The 19,487-nt window shown below is 37.4% G+C and overlaps 1 protein-coding gene across 1 annotated transcript; it reads right to left on the minus strand.

Annotated features, from left to right (window-relative positions):
- Positions 1 to 733: 733 nt before the first annotated feature.
- LOC134841649 (zinc metalloproteinase leucurolysin-B-like) lies at positions 734 to 17,287 on the minus strand. The gene is made up of 7 exons (XM_063857682.1): positions 17,241 to 17,287; positions 14,386 to 14,621; positions 13,995 to 14,101; positions 13,194 to 13,494; positions 2,784 to 3,008; positions 1,449 to 1,610; positions 734 to 933 (listed from the first exon to the last, which is right to left on the minus strand). The coding sequence occupies exons 1-7, from the start codon at positions 17,285 to 17,287 to the stop codon at positions 734 to 736; spliced, it is 1,278 nt and encodes a 425-aa protein (XP_063713752.1).
- Positions 17,288 to 19,487: the final 2,200 nt, after the last annotated feature.

Here is a 19,487-nt window from a genome sequence, read left to right on the forward strand (position 1 = left end):
GCCATTTTGCGATCAGGTTTTTCCTGGAAAAATCTTGAAAAACATATTTTTGGCAGTTTGGCAAATTGTGTGTGCATGTTTTATGAGAGCTAAAACTGTTGAAAACAGTGTAATTGAAACTATTTAGACGCAAATATGACCACGGAGAGCTCATTAAGGGGCGATAGTGGCTAGAGTTTACTTACTTTTGGTTGGCTTTGGAGCAGGGAGTGTAATCTTTGTGATAATCAGAGCCGCAGTTTCCCCAAAAGTTTGCCCATATGTTTTTAATCCAGCATCTCGTGTCAGCAGAGTCATTTCGCATACCCTCATTGGGCTCGAATATTCTTAACGTAAAAAACTTAACCTTTTTCCAGTCGCTGTATAGAAAACCTTTTTTGAAATGGGAAGTCGCCATGTTTCATTATAAATTTCGACGCTTCTGAATGATTGAATAATGTTTAAACCTTGAATTGCGTCTTTTTCGTTGTTTTTTGAAACAAATCTAGCACGAAGCTTGATATTTTACTACAAATTAGTCTTCAACGGAACTTGAGAATATACTGTTACTTGAACTCTGTTTTTCATATTAGTTATGTAATGTAAATGATTTCGGAGAGGATGGATTGTACTATCAAAAAGTAAACCATATTTTGCATGATTTTACTAATTCGTCATTTCTAATTGAGTTATTTTTATGTGAACTTACTGAAGACATTGGGCATTGGGAATGAACAGATCGACAAACTCCGTTTTAGCAGTGTCCTTGTGCTCCATCTGCAGTGCACTCTGAGCCCGCTCTGTTGTAGTCGTTATTCGGACACTCGGCATTTTTCCCATTACACTGTTCGGCTATATCACAGTCGTTGCCCTTTTCCCGACAGATGAAGTCAGAACTGCGGACTTGACATGTGTCGGGGTCACAACACAGATCCATCGCAGAACAGGCGGCATCTATATATGAAGTCAAACACTGAGCAGATAATTGAATTTGTTTTGAACAGATTGGAAATCAACTTTTTGAAATTGATGATACTCGGTAATAATCACTTATAAGCCAGGTAAAGACCCCCTTGACACTGTTTTTCTATTAGCTCTACGCCATACGTCCACCTAACTTTGGCCTTTCTTCCGTGAGGGAGAGAGATTTCATCAATTTCGTCGTAGCCGGTACCACCTTGAGGAGGAAGATAACACTGCGGGACCCCTCTATAACCGTTATCGAAGCGGGATTAGAACCCACGACCTTTGCATAAAAGGCCGAGCGTGTTACTCTGTCAGCAATTTGTGTCTGGAAGATTTTTATTTGGTCAAATTTGGGTCTTCCGTACAATCAGATTTAATTAGAATTGAGAATATCTATTTCGGGCACTATTTTTGGGCGCTTAGATGTTAGTGGGCTGGAAAGTTTTTGTTAGTTTGTGTCAGGTGGGAATGGTTTTGATTTGAAGATGGATTAGTCATCCCACCTGTGACTAGGCTGCAGTTGCTGGCATGGCAGCAAGGGTCATCACAGGTGGCCTCATTCCCACAATCACACTCCTCCCCATCCTCCCCATTCACGATGTAGTCACCACAGTAACCCTTTTCTATATGCTTCGTGGGCTCATTGTGCAGACACATAGAGTTGTCTGCTCAAATTGGTTGATTTTTAAAATTACTTGATTTTGTTATAACTAATTTCAACCTGCCCTATTGGATTACCGATAAAAAAAATTAATAAATTTTCTCGTCCAGTTATAGAGCAAATGAAGTTTTTTGTTAAGGTATAAATAAGCTTCAATAAGCGCTTTCCCAAAACGAAAGTTTTTTTTAAATGTTTTCTTTTTTTTGTAAACTTTGAAGATATAGATGTAGTCAACTGCATCCATGAAATTTTTTCAACCTTATTTTTCGCGCTCCTTTCTTCCAACCCGCACACAACAGGAAAAAATTCGAAAGAAAAAACAAGATAGCCGGTTACTGTGCAACCATAGTCGTAAAAAAAAACATTTTCTGCGTGATTTGATAAAGAAATCTGAACAAAAAGTTAGAATTTAGGCATATTAGGCAACCGTAGAATAGGCAAGTTGGACAACAGTTTTTGTAGAACATAATAACAAAAATTCGAATTAATAACTGTACTTGAGTAAAATTAGCAGTTTACCGGATAAACTAAGCATAAATAAGCCAGAAGGTAGCCCCTACCAAGGGATTCGATCCCCTGCCTATCCAAAGGGATACCCCTTGATAATATTTTGTGATATCCAATTTTTCTTAAGGCGCCTTGAGCGCCAATATATATTAAATTTGCGGGCAGAGCGCGTGCTAAAAAACGGTCAAAATTGGTGAACATTTTCCAAAAATTGCGTAAAAACGCCTTTTTTGGCACGTTTTTTTTTCAGAAATTTGTTTGAGGCATAGAAAATTTGGTAGAAATAGGGTCTTCATAGTGATTTGCAAGAGCTCAGAACATAGTCTATTCATTCGACCAAACAAAAGTAGACAAAAATTTCAATTTTAAAACCAATTTTTTGAAAATTTTGACGACTGAAAGGTCTTTAATATGATATATCGCTCGACCCATTCCGATATCCATTTGTGGCACCTGATTTTGCGTGGAGAACAATAGCAAAAATTAAAATACATCCATTTTTTCTTGTATATGTGTTCAGGGGGTCGAATTTCTGGGGGATATGGAAGAACCCGCCCTAGCCTCATCCCACCTCCCTCTCCCGCGAATCGCCTCAGATTTTATTGCTGCTTCTGCTAAATGGTTTTGTATAGCAGAAGTATCTGCAACAAAATAAATCTATTTCATCTACCGTGCTCCATGAAATTTTCCAAGGATGCCTGCTGACAGTTTGAGAACTTCTTTGGTGGCAAATTACTTATGTATGTTTGCAATAGACACAAGTCTTCGTTAGTGCAATAACAGGGGTCACTATTATTAGTCGGGTTGTGGTTCAGTCCAAAGTTATGACCCAGTTCGTGAGCCAGAGTAGCAGCTACATGGGGAGTGCTACGTATTTTATCTTTTACCCAGCTAACTGAAACATTTCAGTTGCATATAAATTACACGCCTCATTCATGAGCGTATTTCTTACAAGGAAACCATAACAATTTTGTTCCGATGAATTAAGCTTAAAAAAGCTTTTGTTTGTGATCAATGTGACTTTGAAATTTTGCCTATGGCTTCTAAATGATGCAACAAAGGTCGTTATAACAGCTTTTCGCTATACCCAGGACGCAAAGTTCCGACAACAATTATTTTTTTTTCAAAAATTGGCGTTTTGTTTTCACTTGCTAGAGCAAATGTACTTGTAACCGGCATCGGCACTTAGAATTTTTTTCTTGTAAAAAAGTTTTTTTTTCACTTCGCTACGAAACTTTTCAGATAAAAAACTTGCTTTTATATGTATCCTCGACATCTTTCAGGTCACTTCTCAACTTCTCAATTGGTTTAGAGGTAAAACACGCGTTTTTCATTAAGTTTCAAATGATGTTTTCGAGACGCTTAACTTTCTGTTAAAATAAGCCGAAAAAATTAATTTAATACCTGAGGTTTCTGAGATTCTCCATAAAAATCAAAGAGGTTTTTGTGGAACGGCAGGAGAACCGCCCTTAAGTGCTAATATTATGTGCTATGTTTGAAGGTTAAAGTTTAGTCTATGAGTATTGTTTAGTTCAATAGTTTGTCAGTGTCGGTACCTCTCGAGGTACTTTGCTTTTCTTCAAGAGTGTGAAAATCAATCTCTTTGTTTCTGATGCAAGATTGCAGAACAGCTTATCTGAGTCTTGTTAATTCATATCAATTCAATTTACATCATATTAGTCTTAGTTAGATTAAGAGACTTTTTCGGTTCTTAAGCTACATGGCACTGCCTGCAGTTTCGGTCGACGAGGATCAAATTGATGTTGTAGAGGTGCCAGCGTTTTGGCCTAAACGAACAGCGGAACCTTTATTCCGCTGGAAATTGTGGATTGGGCAAGATTTCTGAGGCGTCAATCTTAAAAAACACTGCAACGGCAATATTCTACAAAGTGGTTCAGCAGAAGTTTCTGACAACACATCCTCACGACCAGAAAAAAAATGGTAATACAAAAACTCCAGCAGAATAAGCTAGTCGTATCGCAAACGATCAAATCGAGATCTGCAAAACCAACACAGTCAACGGGGAAAGAAAGAGGCCCAAAATTGGACCAAATTTATTCTTTCTTGAGGCGGACCCAAAGATCATATCGCGAATGATTTTCGCTGGAAACAGAAGGTCAGAAAAACTTTTCAGAGCCATGTTCATGTACATAATGCAACAATCAATTTCCGAGATTTCTGCAACTACTGCAAAACTCTATTCAAAAATGATAAAACTTATTATTTTGAAAGAATATGTCTGTACAACAGTTACCAAGCAGATTGTGAAAGTTTGGAAACAGTCTTTTGAGACTATCGGGCCAAGCCATTCAATGTGCTTGCGCAGATGACAACGAGAAGGAAGGTGTATGCTATATATATTTTTCGCTAAAACGAGATGCAAAAATATACAGCGTGATCTTCGTATTCGACCAGGAAAATCGCCAAAGGAAACTCTCACATCAGCCCTTCATCATAACAAAACAGTCCCAACACAAAACAAATGGGCCAAAACAAATGGGCCACTGAGGACCCTCAATTTAAAATTCTAACTCAGGCCGGATTCGTTTTAAAAAGATCATAATCAAACAAGAACCAACCCTTTCGGTTCAGCGAAAAAACAACATTTGAAACAGAACTAATTGAGCCAAAAACTCAAAAGGAAGATTCAACAATCGAAAAAAAAATCATCCAATCGAAAGTAATGATCTAGTTTGTGAGTACCAGCTAAAAAGGAAGTGTTTCGTAATTTTTATTTTACCCCAGATATCTGAAACATTTCAGTTGCACTTAAACTAAACGCCTAAGTAATGAGCAAGTTTTTTACATGGAAACCATTAAATTTTTCTCCAATGACTTAAGTTTAAAAAGCTTTTGTTTGAGACCAAGAAGGCTTTGAACTAATTCCATCGGCTAGTAAATAAAGCAAGAACGGACGATGTAGCAATAAACAATAACAGCTTTTCGTTGTGTCCAGCACGCAAAGTTCCGATGACAATTGTTTTTTTTTCCCAAAAAATTGGCGTTTTGTTTTCAATATGTTTCACTGAAGTGCTTAAGTCCGTTTTGCTAGAGCAATTGTACTCGTTATCGGCATCGGCACTTCGATTTTTTTCCTTTCCTTTGACTTTTTTTTTAGAAACTTTCCAAATAAAAAACCTAATTCAATATGGATCTTCGAGAGCTTCCAGGTCCCACCTCAGCTGGTCTAGAGATAAAACACGCGCCTGCGAAACTTAAAAGTCTTTGGATTGATTTCCCGACTTTGTTATCCTTCAAAGCTCTATTTTTACACTGTGTTTATTTGGATATCTTTAAGCAAATCACAGCTCACTAAAGTCTTGTTTTGTTTTGCTTTTTTCTTAAGGAAAAATTGCCTATGAGAGTTGATTTGTTTGTCAAGGTCGGTACCTGTCGACGGAGTTAGTTTTCCTGTGTGAGTGTAAAAATTACTCTTTTTGTTTTTGATGCAGCATTGCAGAACAGCGTTTCTGATTCCTGTTAAATCATATCAATTCAATTTACTTCATATTAGTTTTAATTAGTCTGTTCTTATCCCACATGGTGCTGCCAGTAGTTTTGGTCGGCATAGACCAAATTGATCTCGTATGGTCCCAGATTTTTGGCCTAGACCAGAAACGGAACCTCTATTCCCCTAGGAAGTGTAGATTTGGCAATTTTTCTAAAGTTTAAGGCTGCGCTAATTTTCTACAAAGTGAACCGGTAGAAGTTTTTGACAACCCAACCTCACGAACAGAAAGAAAAAGCGATGCCGAAAATCCAGCAGAATAAGTTAACCGTATCGCAAGCGATCAAGCCAAGATCCGCAAAACCAGCGAAGTCAACGGTGAAAGAAGAAAAAGGCTCAATTTTCGGACCAATTGTGGTCTTTCATGAAGCAAACAAAAAAATCAATCTCGATTTTGATTTAGCTGAGAACAGAAGGTAAGAGAAAGTGTTTCAGAACCAAGCTCATGTAGATATTACAACGGTCAGTTTTCGAGATATCTACTCGAGTACTACTAAACTATTCAAAAGCCATACTTATACTATCGAAAGCATAAATCTGTACAAAACTTGCCAATCAGATCGCAAAAATTTGGAAATATTTTTCTTGACACTATTGGACCAAGCCACCCAATGTAGTTGGGCAATTGACAACGAGAAGGAGGCTGTACGCGATAAATTTTTCGCAAAAATGAGGTTCAAAAACATACAGCGTGATCTTTGTATTCGACCAGCAAAATCACTTAGGAAAACTTTTAAATCAGCCCTTCGTCAAAAGAAAGGTTAAGTTACTGCCTCCACACTCTCAAATCTAAACTTTAATTCCGGCCAGATTTTTTCTAATAAGTTTAGAAACAAATAAGAACCAACCCTTGCAGTTCAGCGAAAGCACAACATTCAAAACAGGACTAATCAAGCCTAAAAATCAAGAGGAAAATTCAACAATTGAAAAAACCAAAATATACCAAGAGAACTCGAACCGTGTTGTTTTTGCCGAAAGGAGATTACTCTCAGTCACAAACTACATTTTCAGGCAAGAACCTATTGTGAAGAACTGCAACAAAAAGGGCTGCTTCGCCAAATGCTGCAATCCTAGAATTTATGTTGGAAATGAGAACAGAACTTAGATTGGAGATTCGAATGTTGACGGAGAGGAATGTGGAGTTTTGAATGTGGACGGAGATTCAAATGTGGACGGGGAGGAAAATTGTGACTTTATTGCAACCGTTAGTGAACCAGAACTTTAGACGCTGAGCATTTCACCAACAAGTGAACCTACCTCACATTCCCAAAAACCCAAAATTTCAATAAAAAAGCTGAAAACTTTCAAAAATCAGCTACAGCTAAAACCAAGTGTATTCAATTTTTTTTTGGGTTAAAAAACACCCATTAAGGCTACAGTAAATGCAGGCAGTTGCTTTTCATATATCAAAAAAAACTGCAGAATTTAAAGTCAAATCCGTCGCCAGTGTGAATTTAGAGTCACTCTCAGAGATGCCGATTGACACCCACTATGTAGACTACAAAACGAGAATCATCAAACTATTTGGCACTTTCAATCTAAGTGTATCGTCTTTTGGGTTGGAATATTCAATCCGCCAATTTTTTTACTTCGCAAAACAGAACGAAAAGTCCACAGGGCTAACAAATACAAACTACTTTGGAAATGCAAACCATCCAATCAAGATCCTTTTTTTCGAAAAATTTAAGACTCGCACAGAACCATTCTGATTTTTGGAGAAACTACTATACGAAGAAGTTCGAGAAAATCTTTACCAGACTAGGTAGATCGAAGAACCAACGGGTGAAAATGGTTTTTAAATACCCAATAGTACAAATGCAAGAGAATGGTTGCATAGTACTCAAACACATTGAAGATAAACTGGGCAGCGAATCAAAAAACTTATCAAAGAAGGACATTTTGTAAGACTGAATCAGTGCACGAGCGGTCATTTTGTAGCACCGGTAGTTATTACATTCAAAAAAGACAGCACTATCAAACTAGCCATTGACGCAAAACCCTTGACTCTCAGATCTACAAAAATCAATATCAAGTGCTGTATTTTCTAGAGCAGTTAGATGTTGCAGCGCAAATCATCAAGGTAGAAGTTTCGAGGAATTCTCGGCTCAATACGCTTAATTAAGAAACTGCTTTTCGCCAACTTTTACATGCGATCTGGTCAGTAATTTTTGCAATTTTAGTATCGTATGTTGGTATTCTACGGTTACTTAGCGTTTTAAAACTACGTTTTATGGTCTTACGGATAATACCAAGGAGTTTCAGCAAGCAATGAAAAACACGCTACAAAAAATCGAAGTCGTAATTTGCTTTCCCGGTGAGATACTCATTGTCTCGAGAAGTTCAATAGAATATCACACCGAAGTTTTCAAGAATTTATTTACAAAGTTAGACAAGGAAGGGTTCACCTTTAATATTTCAAAGTACGAATTTTCTGGAAATAAGATGTCGTGGCGGGGTTTTGATACCAACGATTCCACTAACCAATCGGCTAGCAAGTATCCACCAACCAAACGCAACTCTAGAAGATGAACCTCCTCGAACTCTAAAGCAACTCCTCTGCTTTATCGGCTTACTCAAGCATTCAGGAAAAATTTTTACTCAATCATCATTTATTCACCGAGCAATTTAGAATATGAGCACTCTGCAGATATTCGACTGGGGATCGGAATAACACAAAGTTCTCGAAGCTATACTCATATTCATCTCTAACATCTCAAAAAGTTATCTTTACGATCAAAAAAAAGGTCTTGAGTGAAATGGGACGCAAATCATACTGGTTTAGAAGCACATCTGGAACAAAAACTACCAGACGGTTCGTGAGTCCCGACCTCTTTCGCTTCTAAATTCCTGAGTATACAGGAAGAATATATAGCAAGCAGTATTCGAGGCCAAAAATTTTATCAACAGATGGGCACATACACTTGTTACAAACTAAGCCAAAGAAATTCGAATTCAGATTACGGATGGATACCGCAAAAGGGCGTTGATAATTTGTGCACAGATTTGAACAAAGCAGAATCTAGCTTTTCAAATCATGGATGCAGGCCGCGAGGGGGCGCAGTTAGTTTATGCACAAATGTAGACCGATCAGATTCGAGTATCCGTAATCAACTTTCTGGCACAAAACTAGCTCCTGTTCCAAATATCTGTATTATAACTCACCATCTCCTGTTCATAAATGTGACTTATCAAAATCATCTGTATCATCTTCTCAAAGTCAGTCTGGTAAAATTGGCTCATCAACCTGTAAAAAATGTACTTTTTTGAGATAAGTCGAATCTGTCTGAAGAGCCAGTACTGAATGACAGTTATCAAAAGTTGCTATATAAATTTGCGTCCACGCCTTTTTTTCCTGGTCAATGCAGACTCATTCGGAGCAAAAAGCTACTTTTCCGAGAAGAATGACGTCAGCCGAAATGGGAAAATTGGGACGAACCAAGTATGCTACTATCATCGCGAACATTCGCTGAAATTTTATGATTAGAGCCAGTAGGTAACCAGAACAGATCAACAAGGTTTTAGTGGTTGAGAGAAATATGACAGAAGATGAAAAGTCTCCTCCGGCTTAGCTTTGGGTAAATTGGGTGCAGATGAAATGATTTAAAAATTTGGTGAAAACACGATCCTCAATTTACGCGCATGGCGATCAAGAATAAGGATTATAAGGATTTGCCTTTTTGGAAAGTTGCAACAATGATTGACAGCTGTATCTTTAATGATGACCGAACTGCAATTCCAAGTCGTCTTTAAAGAGCAGTTCTTACCATCTTGCCCAGATCTCATCCAGGATAGGACGCGCTGGTCGACACAGCCCAGTATCTGTGGAGGCGGAGGGTCCATAATGATATCGTGAGCCTATGCAAAAACTATGCAATGCACCAAATTTGATGAGCAACATCTGAAAGGGGCCTTTCGACAGCAGACGACAGAAGAGGGACAAGTGAAAGCAGATGTTGGATCAAAGTGGTAAGGAAGGGGTGCCAGAGTCGTGATGTTATGTTTCGCCGAAATTCAAAGTGGACAACCAGTCAGTTTCGGACACTCCCTAGCACAAGCCCCCAGAACAAATCGTGAACCAGCCAATGAGTGGATGGTCTGGAAGATGATGTTGTCACATGAGGAGGGATATCGTGCACTACGTACTCTAACGGATCACCACCAACTTATAGCCGCTTCACCCAGAACTAGCTTAACTTCGGGAACGCAAATTTTTAGATCGGATACAACGGACCTTTCAACTTCTAGTACCTTTCAACTTCAAAGTACAAAAAAAACTTGATACGTTATTTTGATCTTATCCGTAGTCGATAGAAGTTTATGGGAAGGTTGCCAATCGGAAATCGTTGAAACCACTAATTAACCGTTATTTAGATAAAATTTTCAATATCACAATTTCCACTTATATAACGGAGTCAGTAAAAGTGATTAGAAAAAGTGAAATCTCCCTAGGGCTAAAAACTTCACAAAATGCAGCTCAACAAGGACCCGGCACCCCAATCACTGGAAAAAGAGCGTTAAGGAGACTCCGAATCTCTATTTCATCGTCATTGGACGAACTGCCCAGCCCGAAGGTTCTAGCTCCGTCTAAGCAGTTCACAGCAACTGCAGGGGAAGCACCAGGAGACTGCACCCAAGGTTGCCAAAACCAGTACTCCAGTTCAGGAGTCTCCTGCAGCAATCCTGATAGTGGATTCCAAGAATTCATCTTCCAGCTCTAGCGTGAAAATCATTTCATAAGTGGCAAACTCGCCCCCAGTCAATCATTCTTCATCCTCCAAGTCGAACCCGATCTCGATCATAGTAGAAAACAACCGGGCAATAAGACCAGGAGTGTAACTATACAATCTGAACCTGAAGTAACGACGGACGCCACCAGTCTAGTCCCAGTATCATCGGAAGAGGATTTACTGTTAGATCCGAATCTCACCCCACAGCATTACTCTTTGACTATCTCTATGTCAACTCCAGACGCAATTGCAACATCGATCATTTTATAGCACCGGTAGCCGTAGTTATTACAGCCCAACAAGACGACGACTCTATCAAACTACCCATTGACGCAAAACCCATGACGTTCAGATCTACAAAAATCAATATCAAATGCCAAATCTTCTAAATCAGTTAGACGTTGCAGCTTAAATCATCAATGCAGAAATTTCGAGGAATTTTTGGTTCAGTTTGCTTGATTTAAAATATGGTTTTAGTCAATTTTTACCTTGCGATCTTGACAGTAGCTGTTGCAATTTTAGTATCGTATGTTGGTAGTCTACGGTTACTTAGCGTTTTAAAACTATTTTCTTATGGTCTTACGGATAATACCAAGGAGTTTCAGAAAGCAATGGAAAACACGCTACAAAACATCTAAGTCGTATTTTGCTTTCCTAGTGAGATACTCATTGTCTCTAAAAGTTCAATCGAACATCACACCGATTTTTTCAAGAATCTATTTACAAAGTTAGACAAGGAAGGGTTCAACTTGAAAATTTCAAAGTACGAATTTTCGGGAAATAAGATGTCGAGGCTGGGTTTTGATACCAACGATTCCCTTAACCAATCGGCTAGCAAGCATCCGCTCACCACAAGCATTTATAGAAGATAAACCGTTTCGAACTCTAAAGCAACTCCTCTCCTTTATGGGCTTAATCAAGCATCTACAAAAATTTCTACTCAATCATCATTTATTCACCGAGCAATTTAGAAAATGAGCATTATGCATATACTCGTCTGGGGATCGAAACAACAAAAAGTCCTCGAAAATACAGTCATACCAATCTCCAACATCTCAAAAGTGTATCCCTACGATCAAAAAAGAAGGTCTAGAGTGAAATGCGACGCAAATCATACTGGTTTAGAAGCACACCTGGAACAAAAACTACCAGATGCTTCGTGAGTCCCGACCTCTCTCGCCTCTAGATTCCTGAGTTTGTAGGAAAAATATATTGCAAGCAGTATTCGAGGCCAAAAATTTTATCAATCTCGTCTCACCAGATGGGCACATACGCTTGTTACAAACTAAGCCAAAGAAATTCGAATTCAAATTACGGATGGATACCGCAAAAGGGCGTTGATAATTTATACACATATTTGAACAAAGCAGAATCGAGCTTTTCAAATTATGGATGCACCTGGCGAGGGGGCGCAGTTAGTTTATACACGAAATTAAACCAATCAGATTCGAGTTCTTGATTCTCATTCGTCTCTATTTTCTCGGTTTTTAAGTAACATCACCTACCGTTAAGAGACTAAAGATCCTCCATCATATCAATTAATTCTCTTTTTTTGCTACCCGTTAAATTTTTATTGCTCAATTCTGATTGGCTCAAAAAGTCAACTGAGATCCAAATTGGCATACTGTATCATAAACCACGCGCTCAGAACTTTCATATAAAAAAATGCTTCAACAAGTTCTACCCATATCCAAGTTCGCATACTCGCTCCAGACACAACGGGAGTCCACACCAGACACAACGAGAGACCAGGTTGGAAACGAATCTTCTTCATCGGGAACCTCAAGACATATCAAGAACAAGACTCATCACTACGGTAGCCCGATATACCACGCCGTTAAGGAGGTTTCAGAGTCTCACCATTATGTGTTTCCAGTGGGACAACTATTCCCATCTCAGCGGGGGAGCTATATTCATTGCCAACCCCGAGAGAACAATCGGAGTCGCAAAAAGGAGTGGAAAAATGGACCTCAGAAGAAAGAAGACATGACGAAGAAATTAAAAGTAAAAATTTAACTGTTATGGAAACAGTTTGTCAAAAATTATAACTTTGAAATTTTTTAAAATTCCAGTTGATCAGAAATTTTTTGAAGGAAGGGAAGTGTGGTACGGCAAAAGGCCCGCCACTTAAAAGTTAAGATCATGTGCTATCTTTGAAGGTTATAGCGTTAGTCTATGAGTATTGTTTAGTTGAATAGTTTGTCATGGTCGTTACCTGTCGATCGAATCATCTTTCGTGTAAGAGGATGAAAAATCACTCTCTTTGTTGCTCTGATGTAAGTTTGCAGTACAATTTATCTGCTTTTTGTTAATTCATATCAATTCAACCTACTTTATTTTAGTCTTAGTTAGGTTAAGTGAGTCTGTCGGTTGTTATCCCACAGCCTGACAGAGACTAGTCCGTTTTTTACATCAATGTGGTCGGACTATCGTATATACTACTCAGTGCAGTGGTAAAAGGAAGGTTGACCGCCCTCCTTTTTCTTAACTCATTTCTGGTAGTCAAGTTCTTTCGAAGAGTATTCTTTTTTTATACTGCCTTACGACAGCCAACTTTGACTGATCAAAACAAAAAATAAAAAATTTTGTACCTTATTTTACTAATTTTGAAGGGGAGCGGGTCGATAAATGTTTGTAAGCGGGTCCCAAAAGTTCGCAAGCGGCGCAGAAATTTTTAGAACAATTCAGTTACTTCAGTGTGTTGAGATAGCTCAGAAAATCTATTTAGTTGTCCTAAAAAAGGTTGACATTTTCGAAAAAAAAATTGAAAAGCCGTGCCACCACAACCCACTCCTCGGAGAAAGTAGCCAAACATCGAATCTGCCAAACATCGAAAACAATGTACCTGATCCCCACATATTGCACTGTGTGCCAACATGAGTCAGTCCGATAAAGCTCGAAGATTTTGTGAAGTCCCGCGTTATGAGAAGAACAGCGTTGTCGTGTGTGGGAAATTCCTTCAGGTTTTCCGAGTGGTAGTTTATGAAATTGCGCAGAACACTACCTGCCGTCTCGTTCCCTGTTGGATCCGACTCGGCAGTGGTGAAGGTGTGAAAACCTACCAAGGAAAGATGGAGGTTGATGTTTGTCAGGCCGGCGAAGTAGAAGTCGGCGAAGTGCACAATCTCAATATCTTTATCCAGAAGCTAATCCAAAAAACAAAACAGATATTCACCAAAAATGAAGATAAGCAAGACTCTGCCAGCAATCGCTGTTCCAGGAATTAGCAGACAATGTGACTAATCTCAGGGCTTTAATCAAAACTGTCCCCCAATAAATGCTGCATTCATCAAATTGATTTTTTAAATTATAAATTTCATCTTAAAAACACCCAATCTCGGAGATCGTCATAAGACAAAATATGTATAATTTCAGATCTTTCTGACCTTTTATCCTAAGTATATTAAATTGTTAATGGAAAACTAATTCATGTTTTGAGAGCAATTTCGACAGAGCTTTATTCTGAGTTCCATTTATTTGATGATGCAGTCTCACATGTTCGTCCTATTTGACGTATCTTTGAATATTTCCTGCAAAATAAAGTTAGACTTTAAAATATCTATTTTTAAATCATGCCTGAAGTTCCTCAACGAACTAGGGGAAATAGGGGAAAATTAATTTGAGTAACAATTATACGAAAACTAACATCTTGCTCGGAGGGTCCAAACTTTTCGTACCAATCAAAGCCATGGAACAGAAAGATTTCCACATAGCTCCTTTCCTGTGCATTTCTCCTGGACCTGCTGGACTTTTCTGGAAGCGCCAACCTTTTCTCCTTCGGTTCAAGTGAGACAATCGGTCTGATTTGATCAATCGCGCCACAAAATATTTTGGGATCAATCGAGCGTATCCTCAATTTATCATTTTAAGCAAAAATTTATATTTTGCTAGTTAGTTATGAGTTGTTGCACAATATCTCTGTAATTTAGCATCAATTATTTTAGCTATTAGGTGAAGTCCAAACTTAGTTTAATTGATCCAATTTTCTTCTTCCAGGTCCTTCCGCATATGTTCTGCTGAGAACATTATCCACTTGCCTTCATGGTCATTAGTGTGCAGCGTGTAGACTTTTCCATTCAAGGAAACTAGTCCAGCAAGTTCTGGAACATTTTGGCCTTCTTTGTCGCAATACTTGATTCGCACTGGACTGTGAACGTCAGTTTGTTTGTCTTTTGAAACGTGACCTTGATAGAGACATGTAGTTACTGAAGATTTCAGGCGAGTGCTATGCAGGTTTCCTCTTTGAAACTCCGTACCGGAACGAGAAGTAGACCTGGAACAAAGCGAGATAGAAAGAAGGGAAAATACAAACCGAGGGCACTGGAATGGATGCATAATCTTGAGACTGACAAAAAGGAGGCGCAAAACATCCAGCAAGTCGACGTATCAGCAATGAAACATGTGAAGACAAGAAATCAACTATTTGGTTGGACAGCCACTGAACGGCCACTAGAAATACCACCGGACAACTTGAACCCAGCACCATCGACGGGGACGTCGAAAAATATTTTTGTCCAGGGAGTGGGGGTAGGACTTACCCACACCAAAAGTTTGATGATAAAGAAGCTCAAGGAATTAAGAGAGACGGGTTTCCAATATCATCACCGGGCTCCATTTTCACAGAATTAATTGTGACCCAAGACTCAAGTTTGTCCATAATATTGTCTGCGTTCGTCAGTGGCAATAAAAAAAAACATTAATTTGTACAATCAAAAATAGAATCATTTTGACGGTGATTTGGTAAATGCAGAAAAGAAAACGTTTCTGTCGAGAAATTATGTTTTTGACGTCAAAAATGAAATCGGTAAACCTTATAAATTAATTTTTTTCCTGCTAAGTAGTCTTTTTTATCGGTAGTTTTTTGTAAGAACTTGCTGTCAAGATTATGGTTTTGATTACGGTGCAAAAAAAAATAGTTGCTTAACCACGGACTAACAACAAGAAAAGTTATATTTTTTGTTTCATCGTCAGATCCACTTTAAGTACAGTATGTACAATATGCAGACGTGTCTTCTATTTTTTGTCTGGATTTTCTTAGTACAATTGGCGTTAACATTGAGAAAAAAAATCAAACATGGCAAGAAAAATTGAGAAGGAACTGCATAAGAAAAACAATAGCTTCAATGCAATAAAGATGATTTTTTTTGTTTACATTGATCAAACTTTTTTCCCGACCTTTTTTAGGATTTGACAGAATATTTGTACTCAGGTAACTTTTAAACTTTTTTTTGATGTCAACCAACAAGTATCTTTGCCCTGAGCTCAAAATTAGAAAAATTTTGTACCTGTGATCATGTTTTTCTAGTTTTTGGGAGTTTAAAAATAGCAATTTTGGCCAATTTTTGACTATTACTTCGCGATATTTTTTGTTTGCATCGATCAAATTTTTTTCCCGATTTTTTTTTAGGATTTGACGGAATATTTGTACTCTGGTGTTTTTAAACTTTTTTTTTGATGTCATCCAACAGGTATCTTTGCCCTGAGCTCAAAACCAGAAAACATTGTACTTTTGATAATGTTTTGCTAGTTTTTGGGAGTTTAAAAATAGCAATTTGGCCAATTTTTGACTATTACCTCGCTTATCGCGAGATTTAATATGTCCTACTGATTTTTCTAAATTGAATTGAGGAGTGTCTGATTAAAACTTTGACATACTCAAAATATACCACTTTGTACTTTACATAGCGTGTGGGGAATGGATTCAAAAGAAATCTCAGCAAAAAAAAATAGATTTTTTTTTTAAATACCTTGAGTTTTTTGAAAACAAAAATTACTCCATTTAACTTAAAAAACAGTCGGAAACTTCAAAATTTTGCCCTGATACGATCAATTTTGTATTGATTTTTTTCCGTTCTATATAAAGAGCAAAAATTTTTTGGCGATGTGTTGCCAAACTGGACCAGCCGTCAAAAAGGAAAGCAAACTTAAGACAATTAATCCACATGGAAAAGGGATAACATACTATGACGTAGAATGTGTGTTTTTCTTCCTATATTTAGATACTTCCAGTAAATTTCGTATGGTAATGTGTCATGTGTGGTACCAATTTGAAAGCCGGCTAAAGGTGTTTCCGATTTCAGAAAAGAATCAAAAACATTTATTGTCTCAATGTCCAAACAAACTGTTATAAAAATGAAACAAAAAAATCGAAACAAGTTTTAAAAAGTTTTTTTTCCAGATATCTTACAAGTTTCAACAACCTTCTAACAAATGTTTCCAAATGTGGCTGGAAGATTCTGCACCACTTGCATAGCAACTTGTTTTCCTTGGTTGCATTTCATAATAACTACAATACTATTTGATGAAACAGATGCTCTTGATTGCTGCATACGAGTTTGTCGAATAAAATGAAGGACGGGACGGCAAAACTTCTGAAAAACGGAGCGGATTAGTATGAAAAACTGGCAGATGCAAAATTTTTGGCCGCTAAGCGAATTACCAGGAAGTAATTGGCATCTTTTAGCCTTGTAATGATTAATTCGGTATGAAAAAATTCGGGTTCGAAAAACTCGAAAAAAAACATGTCATTTTTCACAATGGCCTTGTTGCAGATAACAATACACAAAAAAAATGCCATAATTACAGTGGGCTTCCAGTTTTGTGTTTGTTCAATTATTTGTTACTCAATGAAGCTACCATTCTCTCTTTTCATTGATAATTTTTTAAAAGTTTTTGAACAAAGCAGTATATTCACCTAACGGACCGATGCATGAAAATGTAATCAACGTTGATCATAATAAAATTGTTAAACTTGCAGCAATATACATGGAAATCTAAATTTTCTCAAAAATCATAACTGAATGCTATTTTGTTACCCAATAAAGCTACCCTTATCTCTTTCATTGATGTCTTGTAAAAATGATTTCGACAAAAAGTGGAGCAGTTTATTAACCTTATGGGCAGAAGCATGGAACTGTTATCAACTTTGATCATAAACATTTCAATGGTTTCCTGAAAATCTAGAGGGAAAATTAATTTTTCTCAAAGATTAAAACTGATCGCTAATTTGTTACCCAACGAATCAAATTATCTCTTTTCATTGATAATTAAAAAAGTTACTTCCTGTAAATTTTTTGAAACAGATGCCTTTTCTACTTTCAGTTTTTCACCACACATTCTCATGAGACAGAAAAGGAAGAACGCAAGGGAATTATTTATGGACAAAACTTAATTTGACTGGGGACAAGACGTATAATGACACTGAGAGGCAATGATGATTTTACCGTAGATTTGTGTTCACTTCCTCCAAAGGATTAGGACAACAGTTTGATGGCGAATTCTAAAGATAATTCTAAAAAAAAAACAACTTTTGATGGAGATTGGAGAGTTGCTCTCTCAGAAAATGGTCTTTTTCAAATAAACCCAATGCTGACAAACGGAGTAATTTCCCATGCATTATTTTGATGGAAAAATTTAGCTCCGATTAGGCGAATACACTACTATAGAACAATTGATCACTGAAGAAAAACACAACTCAAAGACAAAAGTCAACTCGGTGCAACTCCTCAAGAAGTCATAAATTGCATGCCTGTTTTGATGAAAGCAAATGCCTGAAAATCTTCCCCAAGTGCCCAAATACCCTTTTTGATAGGTTGTAGCGCATAAAAAGAGAAAAAAAATGATTATCACATTAGGAACAAAATGATACCTTCCTTCGATGCATCTTACGAGGGAGCTCAACATAACGAATTTTTTTTGCCCGTATAACTTATCTGCTGGGACAAGACTAAATTTTGACTACGTTGACATTATTAGAAAAAAAACCGCTGGAAAAACCCCATTGTTGACAATCATTGATTTAAGCAGATGCATCAAAAACGGTTCTGATTGCAGCATTGATCCTTGTTGTTGACAAAATTTCACTAATCTGGATTACAAATTCAAAATTTTTCATTTGATCTGTACAATCAACATCATCACAAACTTGCAACGAAGCTGGAAGACCAGTTCCACTTGCAGGGACTGGTTAAGTTGCGTTGACTTTAAGGTTCAAGCGCTTTAACTGTAAACAATTGAAACACTATTATACAAAGCAAGCTGTACTCATTTATTTAGACGCTATCGACAACGCGGTAGTGAATTTGGCGCCCTGCATGCTGGTAATGGTTAAAACTAATCGCTACTTTATTACCCTATGAAGCTTACCTTATTTTTTCGATTGGTTTTTGTAAGCGCTTTTGACAGAATTTGAACCAGTCTCTTCAATCGATGGACCGATGCATGTAATTGTGATCACTTTTGACCATACACGTTTTGTTGATTTCCTACCAATTTACAGATGAAATTGATTTTTTTTCAAAGATAAAAGCTGATCACTATTTTGTTAACCAATGAAGCTACTTTTTCTATTTTTCTTTTTGTTTCTAGTTTTTGATAGAAATTGAAACGATCTAATCACCTAATGGACCGATGCTTGAAATTGTAAGAAATTGTAATCACCGTTGACTGTAAAAATGTTGATGAACTCCGAACAGTCAACAAACAAATATGATGCAAAGTAGCAAAGACAAATCGAGCTGATCTGAGATACGACAAGAGTTCTCCCTCTGTGCCTGAATTACCGTTCCTAATAAATAACTCCCTGTTTTCGCCTTTATCTCAATTGAAATTTAATGTTACAGATTTTTCAACAGCAAAGAAGCCAAGGAATGGTGGCTCAAACTTCAGGATGTTGTCATGAAAAAAACCAGTTGATATAGATACCTCTGTTGTACCTCAGAAAGAAAAATTTTTCCGCAAAATGCAGAAAAGTGGTTTTTATGTTCCAGTTGAAAACGATTTTTTCATCTGTGACAACCCTTTGTACTATCCACAAATTTTTATACAGACGCTCGCATGAAAAATTCATAATTGAAGCTGAAGAAGCTGCGAAGAATAACAAGCTTCTTTTACTTGATGACAACTTAGTGAAATGACCGTAATGGACCACATGCTTTCTGTTATTGGATCAATTTTGCTCAAAATTCCAGCGAGTTACCCAGACCAAATAAAAATTACCATAAAAGTTTTTACAAGATATTTTCAGCGGAATTGGCCACAATAGATGATTTTGCTCGAGAAACGGTTGAGACAAATTATGATAGGTTGAACAACTTTCTGGATTCTGAGTATTAACCGAACGAATTTTTCCATTGTCAAG

The sequence above is a fragment of the Symsagittifera roscoffensis genome, chromosome 3, assembly GCF_963678635.1.
Source record: "Symsagittifera roscoffensis chromosome 3, txSymRosc1.1, whole genome shotgun sequence".
Classification (NCBI taxonomy): domain Eukaryota; kingdom Metazoa; phylum Xenacoelomorpha; order Acoela; family Convolutidae; genus Symsagittifera; species Symsagittifera roscoffensis.

Bases quoted from the DNA above. Each gene is read 5' to 3' on its own strand.
- LOC134841649 (XM_063857682.1), bottom strand. From the start codon at position 17,287: ATGTTTATGATCAAAGTTGATAACAGTTCCATGCTTCTGCCCATAAG. The intron at 14,102-14,385 runs GCAAGTGGATAA...TGGCGCTTCCAG, and splicing joins GCACACTAATGACCATGAAG to AAAAGTCCAGCAGGTCCAGG. The intron at 934-1,448 runs GTGGGATGACTA...CTTCATATATAG, and splicing joins CAACTGCAGCCTAGTCACAG to ATGCCGCCTGTTCTGCGATG.